The sequence below is a fragment of the Hyposmocoma kahamanoa genome, unplaced genomic scaffold (genome assembly GCF_003589595.1).
Source record: "Hyposmocoma kahamanoa isolate Upper Pololo Valley unplaced genomic scaffold, ASM358959v1 116, whole genome shotgun sequence".
NCBI lineage: Eukaryota > Metazoa > Arthropoda > Insecta > Lepidoptera > Cosmopterigidae > Hyposmocoma > Hyposmocoma kahamanoa.
The window spans coordinates 4758289-4775411 of NW_020653391.1; the positions used below are offsets into that span (position 1 = coordinate 4758289).

General features: G+C 36.1%; 1 protein-coding gene across 1 annotated transcript in view; it reads left to right on the forward strand.

Annotated features, from left to right (window-relative positions):
* LOC113239860 (prolow-density lipoprotein receptor-related protein 1) overlaps positions 1-17123 on the forward strand; it is a 76465-nt gene that overhangs the window by 44632 nt on the left and 14710 nt on the right. Inside the window, exons 21-30 of the mRNA XM_026477010.1 lie at positions 275-598; positions 1847-1942; positions 2027-2183; positions 3420-3508; positions 5964-6109; positions 8491-8567; positions 11904-12094; positions 13912-14061; positions 15975-16182; positions 16844-16999. Of these exons, the coding sequence (XP_026332795.1) occupies positions 275-598; positions 1847-1942; positions 2027-2183; positions 3420-3508; positions 5964-6109; positions 8491-8567; positions 11904-12094; positions 13912-14061; positions 15975-16182; positions 16844-16999 (1594 nt within the window). The remainder of the gene's footprint in view (positions 1-274; positions 599-1846; positions 1943-2026; positions 2184-3419; positions 3509-5963; positions 6110-8490; positions 8568-11903; positions 12095-13911; positions 14062-15974; positions 16183-16843; positions 17000-17123) is intronic.

A 17123-nucleotide genomic window follows, 5' to 3' on the forward strand; every position in this document is an offset into this window, starting at 1 on the left:
GTGAGTTTGATATCTAGCAAGCTTGATATTTCCACGCAAGCAACAAGGAACGTTTGTGGAGGACAGCAACAGTGGCCAATCACAGAGCAGCAGTGTCCACGCGTCCAATACAACCAAACCAAAGGCAAGGCGCCGCGCATGCGCGCATTTTTGGACCTGTTCTGTTTTTATTTTGTTTTTGTTTTTTTTTCAAAAAATTAGTTTTTTTATTATTTTTTGAGACCTTTATTATTTCCCTTTCAAATATATATACTTACATATCGTTCAATTTCAGCGATGTTCTCAAACACAAGCCATCTACACATTCAAGCCACAAATCCAATACCAACAAACCCGATATTACGCCATCCATGCAACTTGGATCCTTGCAAAGAAATTTGTGTACAGACCCCCCATTTGCCACATACAGAAGAATATCATTACAAATGTCTATGTTCCCCTGGTCTAATAAATGTAGCTGGAGATTGTGTGGAATTGATCACCTGCAGACAAGATCAGTACTTCTGCCATATTAGCAATGCGTGTATCGAGAAAAGTCAGATTTGCAATGGTAAGAAGGATTGTTATTATGGAGAAGATGAAGAAGGTTGTCATCGGTGTAAGTATGTTTTGAGATGTTTTTCTGTATTTATCCCTAGTTGCTATAAGTTATGTCTCCGCAACTAAGAATAAAACGAGGTTATTGACAAACTTTTTGCCTTTTAAATCTAAAATCTATTTAGCCCATATCTCTTATTTTACTATGCCGATTCCTGCTATTTGGATGCTACAGAAGAGCTACTAAATAAGCTTGAACGGTTGCAAAATCTATGCGTCAGGTTTATCTTTGGCCTTCGTCAATTTGACCGAATCTCACACTATCGCAGTCAACTCAAGTGGCTCCCCATTCGTCTCCGCAGGAATTTGCATATTGTCTCTGTTCTCCACAATATTTTTCATAACCTTTCGTCTGACGATTATTTGAAAGAGCGTTTCAGCTTTCTCAGGTCTCAGGACAAACCCTGTCGCTCTCACGTTAGGTCCCAGTTACATTTGCCTTCCTTCAATTTCGGTTTTTATTCACACCCCTTCACTGTTCATGCGGTGAGATTTTGGAACGCACTTCCTATTTCTGTTCACGAAAGTAAATCGTTAGCTACTTTTAAATTGAGAGGTAAGGAGCATTATTTATCTACTGTTTCATCCATCCATCCCTTCATTTAATGTTATTAATATTGTATTACTTAATTTTTGTTTTCTTGCGCACGAAACACGTTATTGTATTTATTTTGTCCTGTATTTAGGTCTGCAGGAAGAAATTTCTTATAGAAATAAGCACTACCTTTTGTTTGTGTTTTCTTTCTATTAAATATAATCTGTGCTTTTTCCTGTGCAAAAAACAAATTAATTAAAAAAAATAGAAATTGACGACGACAACTTGTTGTTGTAGGTGTCGTAAATTACAGCTTTGGGCTCAATTTATAACGCCGCGGAACGGAATGGAAGCTGTAACGATACTAGATACGAGCCAAAAAACAGGTCTCGCGTCTTCCGAGAAATCACGTGTATGGGAATGCCTGCAGCTACCATTTGCACATTACAAAATTGACATAAAATTCATTATACTATGTACAATTTCGTCACAAACATTCGCTTCCATTCCTTTCCGCGGCAATGTAAATGAAGTCTTAATACTATCGCTAACATACTCATTATTAACGTATACACTCACTCAATCATTGAGCCATCGTTGAACATTTTCACAAAGCCCTATTTTTAGCATAGAACGTATTGCAGACTGATGACGGTGGAGGGTACCTTGGTAATGATTTTTCACTGTCACAGCCATGTTCTTATATCTTTTCAGTTAATCCCGCTATTTCAAACATATGTCCACCGCACGAGTACTTTTGCAATGACACCTGTATTACACATGATAAACCCTGCATACCTCCTGCCCCTGGTTAGTATTATACAATGAAAGACTTTCCGTTGATTTTGTCGTTAGAGTGAATTAGTGATGCCAATGTATCTTATTTTTTTCCAGAACACAATCAATGCACAGAAACCCAGTTCAAATGTAACAATAACAAGATCTGTATCGATCGAGTGCGAATGTGCGACGGCAGAAATGACTGTCCAGACGCTAGCGATGAGTCAGAAAGTGTATGCAATCTGCATCATTGCTTGGAAACTGAGCACATGTGAGTAAAATCTTAAATACAATTAAGGCTGAGGCACAGATTACGTAATATTTATTACGTAACAAATATATCACTTTCAATGCAAAATCGAAAATACCTATGCTATAATTATCCTACTAAATCTGACTAATGAAATCAGACGCACACTACGAGGAAAAAGGAACCTAAGCACGCCCAGAGAGGTGAAAATAAAATTGCCCGCCTTGTGCAGTCGTGCGGAGACGAATGCTCGTAAATGAAAGATTTATATGAGAGCTTGCGCCAACGTCGATTGAGCAATCTGTTTGATTGCTAAGCAAGTTTTATGTATTTACAAAACGAACTTTCCTTAAGTTTACTTACGCAAGACATTAAATTAAACTTTAAGTTTACTTCGTAATTTCTTGCTTAAACTTAGGCAAAGTTTGTTTTATAAATACGAAAGACTTGCTATCTTAGCCTCAAACCTAAAAGCTTTTAAGTAAGCACGAGGCTTAGAGCTTCTGTTTAAAACACCACGCCCGCGCCGTTTGCTAGGCCTCGAGTCATTCAGGTCCAGCGTGCGCACTTTTGTTATTCTAGCGTAATGTAAGAGTTAGGAACATAAAGGTATGATTTTCAAATAAAGCATTTATTAGGCTCTAAATTTAAATAAAAACAAAAACTTGAAACATGCAGTTTTTTTAGACTTTGAAATCCTATTAGAGACACATGGGTCTTGTCAACTTATGTCTCAGGGTATCGGGCGCAGCGGCAGTGCCCCTCAGGTCTTTGCGATGTAAAGCTCTGAGTAGTCACTGCAACTGTTACAGACAGGCGTGTAGCTTATCATCAGGCGCACGACTTGTTCGTCCCGTTACTTGATAGTATAAAAAAAATTAATATGTTACATAAGTTTTAACTATTTATTTAATTAATAATTTAATAAGGTTTGCCACTAAATGCATACGGATACGTAAATATAAAAAAAATCATTTCAAACTAGTACTACATATGTATGCATTTCAATTAAAGGTATGCTCATAATTATACGTAAGGGTATTTCTTAGGATAACTAGACTTTCTTTAAAAAAAAATTAAATCTAATTTACATTTAACAATTTGAACAGGCAAATTCAGGCAAAACAAAACACAGAGCTAAAAACAGTTAACTTCACTTGTAAAATATTTCTGGATGACATACCTGAAGCAGTGATAGTACAATACAGTAAACGTATTTCCGTTTGGTTTGTTTTTAATATAAACCATTTTTTTCAGGTGTGCATCAAGGCAATGCATTTTGGCCACATTTCATTGTGACGGAGAGACTGACTGCGCAGACGGTTCCGACGAGATCATTGGTTGCAGTAAGTTTTATCGCAGTATAATAAGACATGTATGGTAACTCCATATAAACGTACGTGACATGCTTGTAACGCCTGGGCCACGAAAATATCGCCACGTTTGAAATGACGCCAGCGTCAATTTGCTGAAAGCGTTAAAACACACTCACGAAGTTTGATAATTCGCTTACAGCGTCTTCGGTGGTGTGGGGAAGTCAAGTAGAATCCTTTTTACGACTTAAATAGCTAATATGGTTTAATATTTTTTGTGGAATATACTTTAAATATGTATTAATAATAATGAATGGCAATGAATAACTATTTGCTTTTAGTAGTAACTGAAATAACAAATAAAAACAAAATGTGTTTCAAACGCGCGCGGAGCGACAGTTTCGTTTAAACTAAGGAACTTTCTCGTACTTACCTACAATTGTTCTGGTCGCTCGCAAAAAACGCGCGTAACACTCGTGCAAATTTAGAACATAGCGAATTTCGCTGCAAGTTGCAGCGCTAATTTGTGGCCTTTTATAAATAAAATCATATATTTAAATTGACGCTCGATACTGACGCTTGTAGCAATAAGCGAATTCGCTAGGAGCGGCTCGTGGCCCTGTGATAAGTATGCACGCCCTCCGCGCGCCGTGTACGAACACACACATTCGCATAATAATGAAAGGCGCGTTGGATGATCAGCACTATGCAATGCGGGATTGTGAGAATGTGTGCGTCCGTACACGCCACGAGGTGAGCTCACACACGTATAGGCCGTGCTGCGACGTTTGTATAGAGTTATCATACTTGTTTTATCATATTTTGGTTTTATGTAATAACATATTTCGTAATCCGTTCATAATTACAGATTTGTTACGTCTTATTAAACTACTTTTCAGGAGAAACGTTTAAAGACTCTACGAACGAATTTAGTCGATAACATTTTTATGGTTAAATAGGAGATCGAATGCTTAGGTGTTCGCGATTGTGACACATTAGCCGCTCACGCGATACATGCAGCCGTAGACGCATACCACACCTCGAGGTGCCGGTGATGATTTTATACCGATTTATCGGATATCGAAGTTATAACAGGTAAAAGAAGTAATATTAATTGCTATTTCGGTAACTACTCTAGCAAACCATAAAGTTTTTAATGCCTGGGTCTGTCATTTAAAAAAATAAACAACTTCAAAAATGCGTCACGACAATCGTGTGTGTTATTGTTTGGGCTGGTGATTTCGGTGTTTATTTATTGAAAACATACCGTACGTAGCGTTTTTTAAGTTTACCCTGAATATAAATGTTTATAAACTATACTTTAAGGAGTAATTTCATGGTAAACGTTAGAACCACTCAAACGGAATATTATCATATTTATCCAAGTACACCAAAAATTTCATTAGTGCTTTTTAAGTGCAGGATTTGCGGTGTATTACTGCATTTTATTTGAGATGTTTTTTTTGGTAGTACGGAGGGTATTTATTTAGCAATGCAGAATAATAATTTTTATTTATAAAAACTTGTATTTCAACTGAATGCTTTTCTAATTTGCGAAACCAAATAGCCGCCATTTTGCGGTAGGACGAGCGCATCGCGTGAGCGGTTAGGAAATAAACTATTTTTTCGGATCTAAATTGCGTATATTTATTATTTCAAACAAACCAACGTTTCGGACTCTTTACAGTTCTTATGGTCACGGCTGCCTGTTCTGTTTGAAAAAACAAGTGACGTATCCGAAAAAGTAGTTGAATTTCACGTAAGAGAGAATTAAATTTTTTCCCGTACTAATACGGTTCATTTTGTTTGGTTCGAGCGACAATATCTTCAATTTTACTATGTATTTTTTCCAAAGTAATTTTTTTAACACTTTCACTATTATACGGAACCAACCAAAGCCATTTCAGATTGTATAGACTCTTAAATATATGAGAGGTATAAATTTCACATTATGCATAATTTCGATACCTCCAATGAACAGTACGCCAACTAAATTTTTGGATCTGTTCTGTTTTTATTTTCTTTTTTGTTTCTTTATTTTATTTCGCGAAATTCGTTTTCTGTAGTTTTGAATTTTGTTTTTTTGTTTCTTTATTTCTTTTTTCTATGACGAATGTTATTTTTGTTCGTTACATTGTTACGGGACGAACAACACGTGCGCCACTCAGAGCTTTAAATTGCAAAGATCTGAGGGGCACTGCCACTACGCCCTGAGATAAGTCCCATGTGCCTGTAAATTCACCAGCACCCTTACCCTTCAAAACCAGACCACAGTATATTATATGTTTTTAACAAAAATTAAGTTGACGTAGTATTCATTGGGGTTATCGATTTGCTTAATGTTGCTTAACGTATTATTTTAATGACTTTCATGTGATACAAATTCTTTTGGCGTATGATCAGATGTGGCTTTAAAGAGAAAGTTTATTAGCCATGTGAAACAGATATGAAATGTTACCAACGATGAAACATTTAATTTTCTTTACAGGTGCAAAAACCTGCAAATTAGATCAATTTCAATGCATAGGCCAACGTAACTGTATCGAATTAAGGCAATTGTGCGATGGGGTACAGGACTGTTCTGATGGCAGCGATGAAGAAGGCTGCTTGGAACCAGAATTTAATTCAGATTTTGTGAGTGCGCTGATGGTAAAACCAAAGTATTTTAAATTTAGAAAGAGAGATTTTAGAGAATTTTTACGTTCCAAAATTGTTTCATTTAAAAACGAACACGTATTTAAGCTTCGTTCATCATCATTATCACTAACTCACTGCTGGGCACGGGCCTACTCTCAGGCGAGGGTTTAGGCCATAGTCCGCCATGTTGGTCTAATGCGGGTTGGGGATTTCCATGGGATTTTACACGTTTTCTGAAGGTTGTAAATCTTTTTCTACGTTTAGGTTTTATAACGATGCTGACCTTCATTGAAAAGCTCATGCTTTTGAAATTTCGCACGTCGGACTTTCTCACATTCGGTGCTCTCGGCCTAATTACCGTAGCCACTTCGGTAATCTGAGCCTAATTACCGTAGCCATTGTTTTTTCTCACTTATTATATCGTATTACATTGAAATATGAATAACTTTAAGCTAAACTATATGTCTAAATATCATTGGAATAAACAAAATAGCTTTCGTACTATTAAGACGATAATTAGATCTAATTACCGTAGCCGTGGATACAGTAATTCGAAAGTTCAAACATTTTCAAGAAAACATAAAAACAAAATGTATAAAGAATAAGTATAACAATAAAACTTTGATTTTAATTTTCTTCACTTTTTGTAATGAATTCAAAATATAAATTATTACACTGTTCTTTTGACAGCTGTGATAAATTATAAGAAAGAATTGAAGTTATTTTTAATCATTACTACTAACCAAATATTAAAAAACCTACTTTAAATGTATTTAAAAAAAATCTTGAATGGCACTTTTATTAGTAGAAACAAACCAAATGTAGCAAAATATACAAATAATAATTTTATTTAGCTGCGTCAGAAACAGTCAGTTTTTCTTAAAAATGTTTGCACTTTCTAATTACCGTATCCATGGCTACGGTAATTAGATCTAATTACCGTTTCCATAAAATATTTGTTTCTTAATAACTCGAAAACTACTTTGTCTATTCTACTGCCGTTAGACATATTGATAGTTAAGCTTAAAGTTGTTCGTATTTCAATGGGTACATTAAGCGAGATAAAACAATGGCTACGGTAATTAGGGTGAGGACACCGAAATGGCTACGATAATTAGGCTGAGAACGTCGGATGTGAGAATGACCGACATCAAGTTCCGAGAATCTCAGAGGTGCGAGCCCGGAGTCGAACCCACAGCCTCTGCTTGAGTCGCAAAACAATTGGGTTACTATAACTTAATTAGAGTTTAGTTCACACGCTTCCCATTCATATGCTTACCCACCATCCTATTATTTTTACCCTTGCTGTAATAAGGCCACATCAGCAAAATGACAACGACTTCAAAAAAAAAAGGAGGAGGTTCTTAATTTGTTTGAATTTTTTTGTATGAATGTTACGCGATAACTCTATTTATCTACACACATATCATAAACTCTCTATAATGTGTTCAAAACCCGCAAATTACGACCAGCTTAAAGGTAAACTGTTTTGTTAGAACAAATTTCTTATCTGTGAAAATGTTATTATTGCTTCATAATAACATCGAATTCGGTGTTATTATTACATTAAAATTTCGAAGATCTCTGAAAAACAAAACAATTTGATTTGACCTCAATTCTAATGTCAGTCGAGATGAAGTTTTATTCGAAATGTAACGTCAATAGCAAACAATTTTGACAATTTCACACGTTACTTGATATCGAACGATATGATAGTTGGGGCCGATTCTAGTTTGTCTATGAATTAAAAATAAAAACTACGGTTGTGTGACATGCGTGAGAAAAGTTTTTATTTGCCGCCATTTCGCCAGTCGTAACATGCGGTTCCTGAACACATCACAGAGAGCTTATAGTATGTGTGTAGATAAAGAAGTGTATGTAACTGTTCATAATTAGGCTTTAAACACTTGTGTGATGTTTTTATGAAAATCGCCTGTCGGCTCGTTTTATAAACCTACTTTCATTATGTAATAGTCACATAAGCTAGTATTGTGAACCGAGTTTGATGATACTTTTTTTGTTGGAAAGAGGGTACCTCCTTATTGGTCCATATATAAATTTGAAAAAATATTCCACCTCGAAAGGTGGCAAATTAGTGGATTAATCCGGTTTCGCGTACTTACCTGTAACCGATTTTAAAAAGAAATCGAATTATCGCGTAACATACACACAAAAAAATACAATCGAATTGTGAAGCTCCTTCTTTTTTCATGTCGGCCAAAAAGCACATTTGACGTATGATCATGTGGCTTTATTATACCAAGGGTATGTATCACTCATCTGCTTTCCCATTTATACTAAACACAACCATTCGCCTACGCTTCACTATCATCCCATGTACCTACCTGCGCTTAGCTACCATCGTCATGCTTCAACAGGTGGAGACCGAAAACTGTGCACAATGGGAGTTCGCTTGCGAAATGAACAGAAGCATTTGCTTGCCGATTACCCTTCGGTTTGAATATTATTATAAAGCATGAGTATTTTATGTGTGTGCTTTGGTGACGGTCACAGGTCTTAGACCGGTTACACACCGCGACTTTTAGCGGCGCTGCAAACGCGCGACTGAATCCCAAGTGTAGTGATGCAATCGCGCGTTTGTATCGATGCAGTCGCGCGATTGCATCGCGTTTGCATCGCTGCTTAAAATCGCGCGCGCGTGTATAAATATAGACGATTAGCGACTGTATCGCTACTGCATCGCGTTTGCATCGCTGCTAAAAGCCGCCGTGTGTAACCGTTCTTAGAGTTAATAAATAGTGTAAATAATCCTTATAATGAATTTGTCGTTGGCCTTGTGATTGTAGTAATTAAATTAACGGATTAACCCACGTTTTTATTGAATTTTTCGACTCATCCGTAGAACAAAGACCTATGTGAGACTTCTTATTCTTAGGATATTGTACAATTCGTTAGTTGTTCTTCGCTGTGGATACCAAATCAGCCGTTGTTTAATTTTATATTTCCGAAACGCAATAAGATATAAAAATTCTGAAAACACCTATAGATAGGTCTTAGTTTAGATAACGAGATTATGTATTTATCCTATTTTCGCTGTATAATCACATCGGACTCTGTTCTTCGGATGAGTCGTTTTGTTTGACATATTTCGAAACAGTCCGTGGTCCTTAGTGATGAGTTTCCGTGGCGGTGTGACTCGACGAAAACTGTCTGTCAAAGCTCTTACAGCGCGGTCACTAAGTATCTACGGTCGCGGGCGTGGGAGTAGAGATGGTTAATATAATATATAGTTCAAATTATAACGTTAAATAAAAAAATAATTATAGCAATTATAATTTGAAAGACAAAAAGGTGCTAAAATTATAACGAACTTTTTTTCACTTTGTATTGGAGTACGTTAAGAAAATGAAACCAAATGCCATCTAGCGACTTAATTTTACAATATTTCAATGCCATACCGTCAATTTATCCGTGCTTTACTTACGCAGCTAACAAACAAAATTCTTCTTCGTCCTGAGTTATCTCCCTTAATATTTCAAAGATGGCACTATATTCTATGTGAAAGTTGCGGCTTTTGTCATTGGTTGAAACAATTATAACGTGAAATACTTTCACATATTATTTGTAGCATTTAACGTTTGGTGCGAAACGCGAAATAAGTTAAATTAAGATATAATTAAGTATTTGGATTTATTTAGTTTTAGTTTAGCGTTTGTTTAATTAATAAGTCGTTGTAATAAAGTATGTAAAAGTACGAGTGTGTGCGTTATTATTAATTATTATGAGTGTAATTTACTGTAAATAACTAGTGTAAAGTTTTGTGGAAATTGTAAATAGTAAATTATTAAAGTATGAAGGGAAGCTCATTGATTTATCGTCTATAACCTGTAACCACCATTGTGTAATAGTTACAAAATAAATGAAGTCGGTCGTAACGAACCATAAAAACTGTAAACTATTCTCTAAATAGACCATAGATGCTATACTTAACAAGTTAGCACACGTCAACTATTTCACGTTTCTTTCCATTCGTTACATTATCACACGACCTTGAGCAGCTAAAAATTATAATTTTAGCACTTTAACTAGCGCGCTATAAAAATTTAGCATTTAGCGTGCTATGCGAATATAGCAGTTAATCTCATCTCTACGTGGAAAACGGAGGCAAGCAACCATAGCAACTATCCTCATTTGCTTCATTCTTATTGGAACCCCTAAAGTATCATTCAATACTAGCCACTGATAATGACGAAATTTTTTGAGACAGACACAAAGGAAAATTCTTTTGTGTTTGTCATAAAATCGACTCATCCGAAGAACAGAGTCCGATGTGATTAAATAGCGAAAAGAGAAAAAGTACGTTACGAGAATAATTTGTCAAACTAAGGCCTACGTAAAGGTGTTTTGAGAATTTATTTATTTGTTTATTTATTGTTTTTTATTTGCTTTGGCAATGAAATAAAATCATAGTTATAATGAAGGCATTACAAAATTAGTTTTGTTGAACACAAATATCACATTATTATATTCAGCTGAAGAAAACTAAGAAATAATTTTCATAAATTCCTAAGTCGTACGATTAAGGAATTTTCCACCAGTAGGTACGACTTAAACGACACTTTCAAAAATTCAAATCAAAATTACTGATATAACATAAAATGCCTCCGTGGCCGAACGGTTACCATGCCGGACTGCCACGCAGAGGTCCCAGGTTCGTTTCCCGGGCCGGGAGAAATGTTTGTATGGCCTCCATTTATTTCTCTCGTGAGTTTGGGTGTAATTTGTGGTTGTCTATATGTGTGTGTTTCCCTAGTGCGGGGCTATGTTGAGTGTGTGCGTTATTTATTTATTATTTATAAAAAAAATCTGTCGTTTGTTTGTGCTTAAATAAATGCTAAAATACGTCAAAAATAGACGAATGCCAAAAAAATAAGTTTGCCACCTTTGCCGCATATTGCTCCTTGGAATAGCTTCCAAATGAATGAGAAATTTTAAAGAAAACAGTGTAAAAACTTACTTTTTAATATTTTTCCCAACACGAACGACGGCCGGCCGCCGGTTTGTTTTTGTTTACTCGCTTAACTTAGTAGTTCAAATTTATAATACTAGATATTACTTCCCACGCATGTGAGATCAGATATCGCTGGAGTCCGACTTAGGCGGTGGTACGACTTAGGCAACCTTACCCTATTTCCATTTGCGGTATTTAACGGTGACCGGTGGTTTGATCACGTGTTTTGTCATATTAAAAAAATCTTACCTTTTTTATATAACACCAAGTGACGGGACCAACAAGTCATGCGCCTGGTAGTAAGCGACACGCCTATCCATAATATGTACTCGAGTAGTGGTTGTTTTTATAGTAGTGGGTAAGCATATGTAAGTAAACGGGTTAGCCAGTTTTGTTACGAGCTCACGTCAATGAATCGCGGTGTACGGATAAACCTATTCAGGTTTTTGTTGTACCGCTATGTTTTAATTTATAAGTTTTCTTTTTGTAAAAAAAAAAATAATAAATATAAGAAAAATAACAGTTGCAGTGCCACTTAGAGCATTAAATTGCAAAGATCTTAGGGGCACTGCCGCTGCGCCCGTCACCCTGAGACTTAAGTTGAGAAGTCCCAAAATGTGCCTTCAATTTCACCAGCACCCTTACTCTTCCAAACCGGAACGCACATTACTGCTTGGCGGCAGAAATAGGTAAGGTGGCAGTACTTCCTTGGACGAATTTTTTCACAAGAAGTTCAACTGCTACTAAAAAACTAACTTTTGATTCATGATTAAAGTGAGTCATAAATTCTGGAAGTGAAAAGTTTCCGTTTTCTCACAGGTGCAACGGTAAAACAAATTGTCCAGGCAACACAGACGAGTTGAATTGTCACAGGGATATGTATTGCAACCGGGGCACCATGTTCCGTTGTCAAGAAGAAAAGATGGCGTGTATCCATTTTAATCGGGTCTGCGATGGACACAAGGATTGCATTGATTCGTCTGATGAAAATATTGAAGCGTGTCTTCTTGGTTAGTACAGTTTGAATACCGCGGCTCAGGCATGCATCTTTTATGACGTGCTGCACGGCGAGAATAGCACTGTCTCGAGCTTTATGTCGCTCTCGCGGAAGTCGCGCCCTTTGGACGCGAGAGATAGAACAATAGACCTATTATCAAAGTCCATAATTCCTCTTATGGTCTGTTTGTCCATGGGAGTGGAACAATTTTTGCCTCACCCGTTTCTTACTCTCATCACTCAGGTTATTATATAAGTACACCGAGTATATAACCAGAAATAGAGACGAAATAAGGCCATCCATCCCTGGCAACTCATCAGGTAAATAGACCTTATATCACTTTTAAATATCAACTCTCTTTTGCGCTAAAATTACAAATTAGAAAACTGAAATAGTACAGCGCCAACAACTGACCTGCATGTGCGTCTCCGTATATTCCAAAAATATTCTGTATTTCTTGTAATAAACATAATATCTCTAACAATGGGGGCTGTTCCAATCGGTGGTGTGGGAAAAACAGCAAAACATCTAATTACAAAACAAACGGAATCACATTTCATCGGTAATTAAATATGTAATTTTGCAATTTTCGTCATTTATAGCGAAGCTCAAGTTAAACTGGTCGTTTGAAGTGAAACCGTCATTTGTTTCGAATTCGGGCTGGCCGCAATCGGACCGCAGTTGTCACAGTAATGATTTGGCAGAAAAGTTTTCAAACAAATTAAATGACATTTCGTCTCTATTGCTGGTTATATACTCTATATATCTATAAGTACTACTTGGTGCCCGCCGTGTACAGACGCGCACATTCGGATAATCTCGCGATGCACTCGAGTCGCAAAGCGCGGTTTGCACCATTCATTGTAGAATTAGAATTTATTGTCTCGGTGTTTGCAATATTTTTCCTTGTCAAATTTATATATTTTTTATTTATAGTTTATATTAAATGTATCGCTACGTATATGCAAACTCGCATTTAACTTCTAGTCCCATTGACTAAAATATAGAATAAAATATAGATAGCATACCACACAGCAAATTAGCTCCTAATTATTGTTCTGTTTTTTTTTACACAAAAGCCTATGAACCATTGACCACGTATACTAAAACGTTTAATCTAAATCAGACGATTGCAGTCATTCATTTTATCAAATCACATCGCACCCTTAGTAATATAAGGGCACAATCCAAAAAAAGTAGATTTTTGGGAAATTTGGGAATTGATAGGGACTTAAATAATAAATGGGATCAAACTTATATAGCTCCATATTTCTGTTATATTTTTTTGTACTATATGGGTCTAACTTGAAAGTGTTTTTTTAACTTGCTTGAAACTTATGGAATTTATTTATATTTTTTTTTTATTGCTATTTATAATACATTTATCAAAGAACAAATCTGCCAAATTTCATATTTATAACTTAAATGATAAGCATGTTATTTGAAAAAATAGGTGTAATGTAGGAATCCAGAATCTTAATACGCGATTTCCCAAAAATCTACTTTTTTTGGATTGTGCCCTTATATTACTAAGTGTGCGACATGTTCTGAGCCTCTACCATGAGTTTACAGTTACAGGTGTCGCTAGCGACAGCGTGAAATGTTTGTATACAAAATGTTGTTCCTTCTTGTGACCGCTAGGGGCGCTGTATAATTTTACATACAAAATTGTGAAGTAATTTCGGTCGCTAGCGACAACTGTCACAGTAAACTCATAGTAGAGGTACTGCGTACGAACATTGTTATAATAATTCGACTTTTATTTACCCTCTAAATATTTATACTGTGTGCATATTGTGTTACATACAAAGTAAAGACTGTCTTTTTCAGTAAACCGGACTTTAAAGCGCTATCCGTTGGTGTACAAAGAGGAATGCCGAGATGGTTACCACTGTAACAGTGGACAGTGCATCGCATGGAAAGCAGTGTGTGATGGATCGTTTGATTGCTATGACGAATCGGATGAAGGACCCATGTGCTGTTAGTTAAAATTCATGATTTCACTGTTAGAGTCTTTTGTAAGACTTAATGACGGGCTTGGTTCTTCTTAGTTGCTATTGCTGATAGGGGCAAACGAGGAAAAAATTCAATTATAAACTTACCCTAGGGCAGCAATACTCACCTGACCTGCGGGTCACGTGCGGCATGCGGAAGATTATTTTTAAAACTTGTTGGAGTTTTCTAGGTTTTTAAAACATTGACCGAGACGCGCGAGAACAATCATACAAAGAAAATCCCAGGAACATAGAAAACAAACTATAAACACAATTAGCTGCATTGGCATATTTGATTATGCAAGGTGATTTCATGAATTTATCGAGTTTAAAAACAATACGAACATCTAAAAAAAAAAAGGAAAGGAATACACCGGATTTTAGTAACTGGCACCTGAAAAATATACAGTTTGTAAAAAAATGTGCCCATCTGTTGCGCACGTTGTTTACATCATCGTATATTTGTGAATGATCGTATTTTAAACTGAAATATGTTAAAATATATTATATAGAAACCGGCTTACTAATTCTCACCAGTAGCATGTAGCAATTAAAAAATAAGATCATCACACTAATGTCGCGGCGAAGGTAAAAGATGGTTAAGTGAGATATTAAAATTTAGACAAATTAATTGATAATATTAACATCATATCGCACACTGAGTATGATAACGTTACTACATAAAAAACTGTTTTTTTTTATTTGTAACGCCATCTTGGATTTGGGAACACGAACTTTGTAATGCAAAAACGCGCGATACCGACATTTTTTTGGTAGTGACCAAAGATCATTGAGTTGTCAAACAATTTAGTAGTAACTCCGTGAAGAACATCGTCATTTTTCGTTTTGCATTAAGACTAATACAGTACAGGATTGCTGAGCCAGATCTACGCAGGATATTATAATTACTCGAGGCCCTTGATCTTGATCAGCGCCACTACTATACTGCCCCTATAAAAAGTTATCATCATCCGTAGTTAATGTAGTAGTTAGGTAGTTCAATTACATTAATTACTACATAAATAACACAAAAACTGACTTATAAATGAGCCCTTTACTTCTGTTTAAGTCAAGTATTAAAAGTCACATTGAAGTTAGTTATTGCCCTTTATATGCAAAAAATATATAATTAATAATTTTTTCATATATATTTTTTTTTTGCTTAAAAATACTAATTAAACTACAATGAAAGTTTCTGTGTATTTGGAAAAATGTTTCAGGGAAGCACGTTTTAGGTTTTAACCATTGACTTACAATTATATGGACGTCGGGTCCGCGCTAAAAAGTGTCCGAACTTATAGGGCGTTAAAATCGTATACAGAGCGTCATTCACGCTTTGGTCTTCGTTTGTTTGACTGACAGCGAAGCAAGCAAAATTAGACAGTACTGCGATGACATTACAATTTAAAAGCTTTTTCATATTCCTTTACATGTCACTTCGTTTAAATAGGTTGACTTGGGACATTTTTTTCGTGGTTTTTGTATTAGACCCGTCGTCCATTTATTTGTAAGTAAATGGTTTTAACGAATATTTTACGTTCGAACATTCTGTTTTAAGATTCTCAGTTTTGGTTTTTATTAAGTTTAAATTTTAAAATTGAACTTAAAACAGTACTTAAATTTTTAAAACAGTAGAGAAAAACTAAAACATAGTCCCCAGAAAAACAAATTGAAATGGCGCTTTCGCCCTTTCTACAATATATCGCCGATATGGATAATTTTGGTTTTATTTATATATAAATGCGGTAGCACCGCCTAGATAGCATCAACTTAGAACTCTTTAGCGCCCACTGGGTTCACATTACACCACTTTGGGAAACTATGACTTAAACTTTGAGTCCATAGACGTCGTCGCAAACCTAGCGGTGTCGTAAATCCAATACATTTCAATTTCCACAGCATCAGCCTGCGAAAACAACACCTGCTCCTACACTTGCCAACCGACCCCACACGGCCCGTCCTGCAAATGTCCTGTTGGATTCCAACCAGGCTCAGACCTGCACTCTTGTGTGGACGTGGATGAATGTCTCAACGACGCCTGCTCTCAGATCTGTCGAAATACTCCAGGGTCATTTTTGTGCTCGTGTCACCGAGGATATGCTATAGGGTTGGTTCCAGTTATTAATTTTCATCCTTTTCATGATATGATGTTATCACGAAAATTGCCGAACGCTATCGATCAGTTCATCTCAACCAGGGAGTCGATTCAGAAACCTTACGATAACTCAGTTGTTGACCGGTACGATTTGATATCGTACGATTTCTTTTCATTTTTATTCACAACACCCGAATCGAAATGACGTCACACCCGTACGATTACTCGAACTTCTCGACCGGCAAAGGCTACAAACGTTATTCAGGACACAGTTATCGAATTAAAGTTACACGGAACGTCCTATTGTTTACAAAGCAAATATGTAATAAGCAAATCTCTTATTATTTTAAATAAAGTCTTGATTTGTTCAATTTTATTAATTATTTTAATGCAAGACTAATGCGTTCCTATTCTATTTTAGGCCTTTAAAGTGTTAAAAATGTACACAAAAGGATTTTAATTTTTCTTATAATCTATTTCACCGACTAACTCCGTAAACGCTGTTGGATAACGATATTTTATCCGAATCGAACGTTTAAGTCGAATGTTCTGAATAGCTCGGAAAACGCCCTTCGATTCGGGAACGATATCCAATCGAACGATTCGGTTAAAATATCGAAGAGTTCTGAATCGGGGGTCCTCATCATCTTTACATAAGAAGTCTCTTTCGCAGCTATGACCGCCGTTCTTGCAAAGCTACAAAGAGGAACATGTCTATCCTGTACGTGTCAGGCAACTCCGTGCGGTCGATTTCAGCTGACGGGTACACCACCGTTGAGTACACTGATCATAACACTGGTAGCATCAGCGATATGGATTACAATGTCAGGTGAAGACTAGAATTACATTGTTGTTTTAGCATTAGCAGACCATAAGACGAAAGTCAGCCAGGGTAGCATTGATGTTCTATAATTTCAAGCTCGGTGATACCAAAAAGAATGTAATGTACTTTT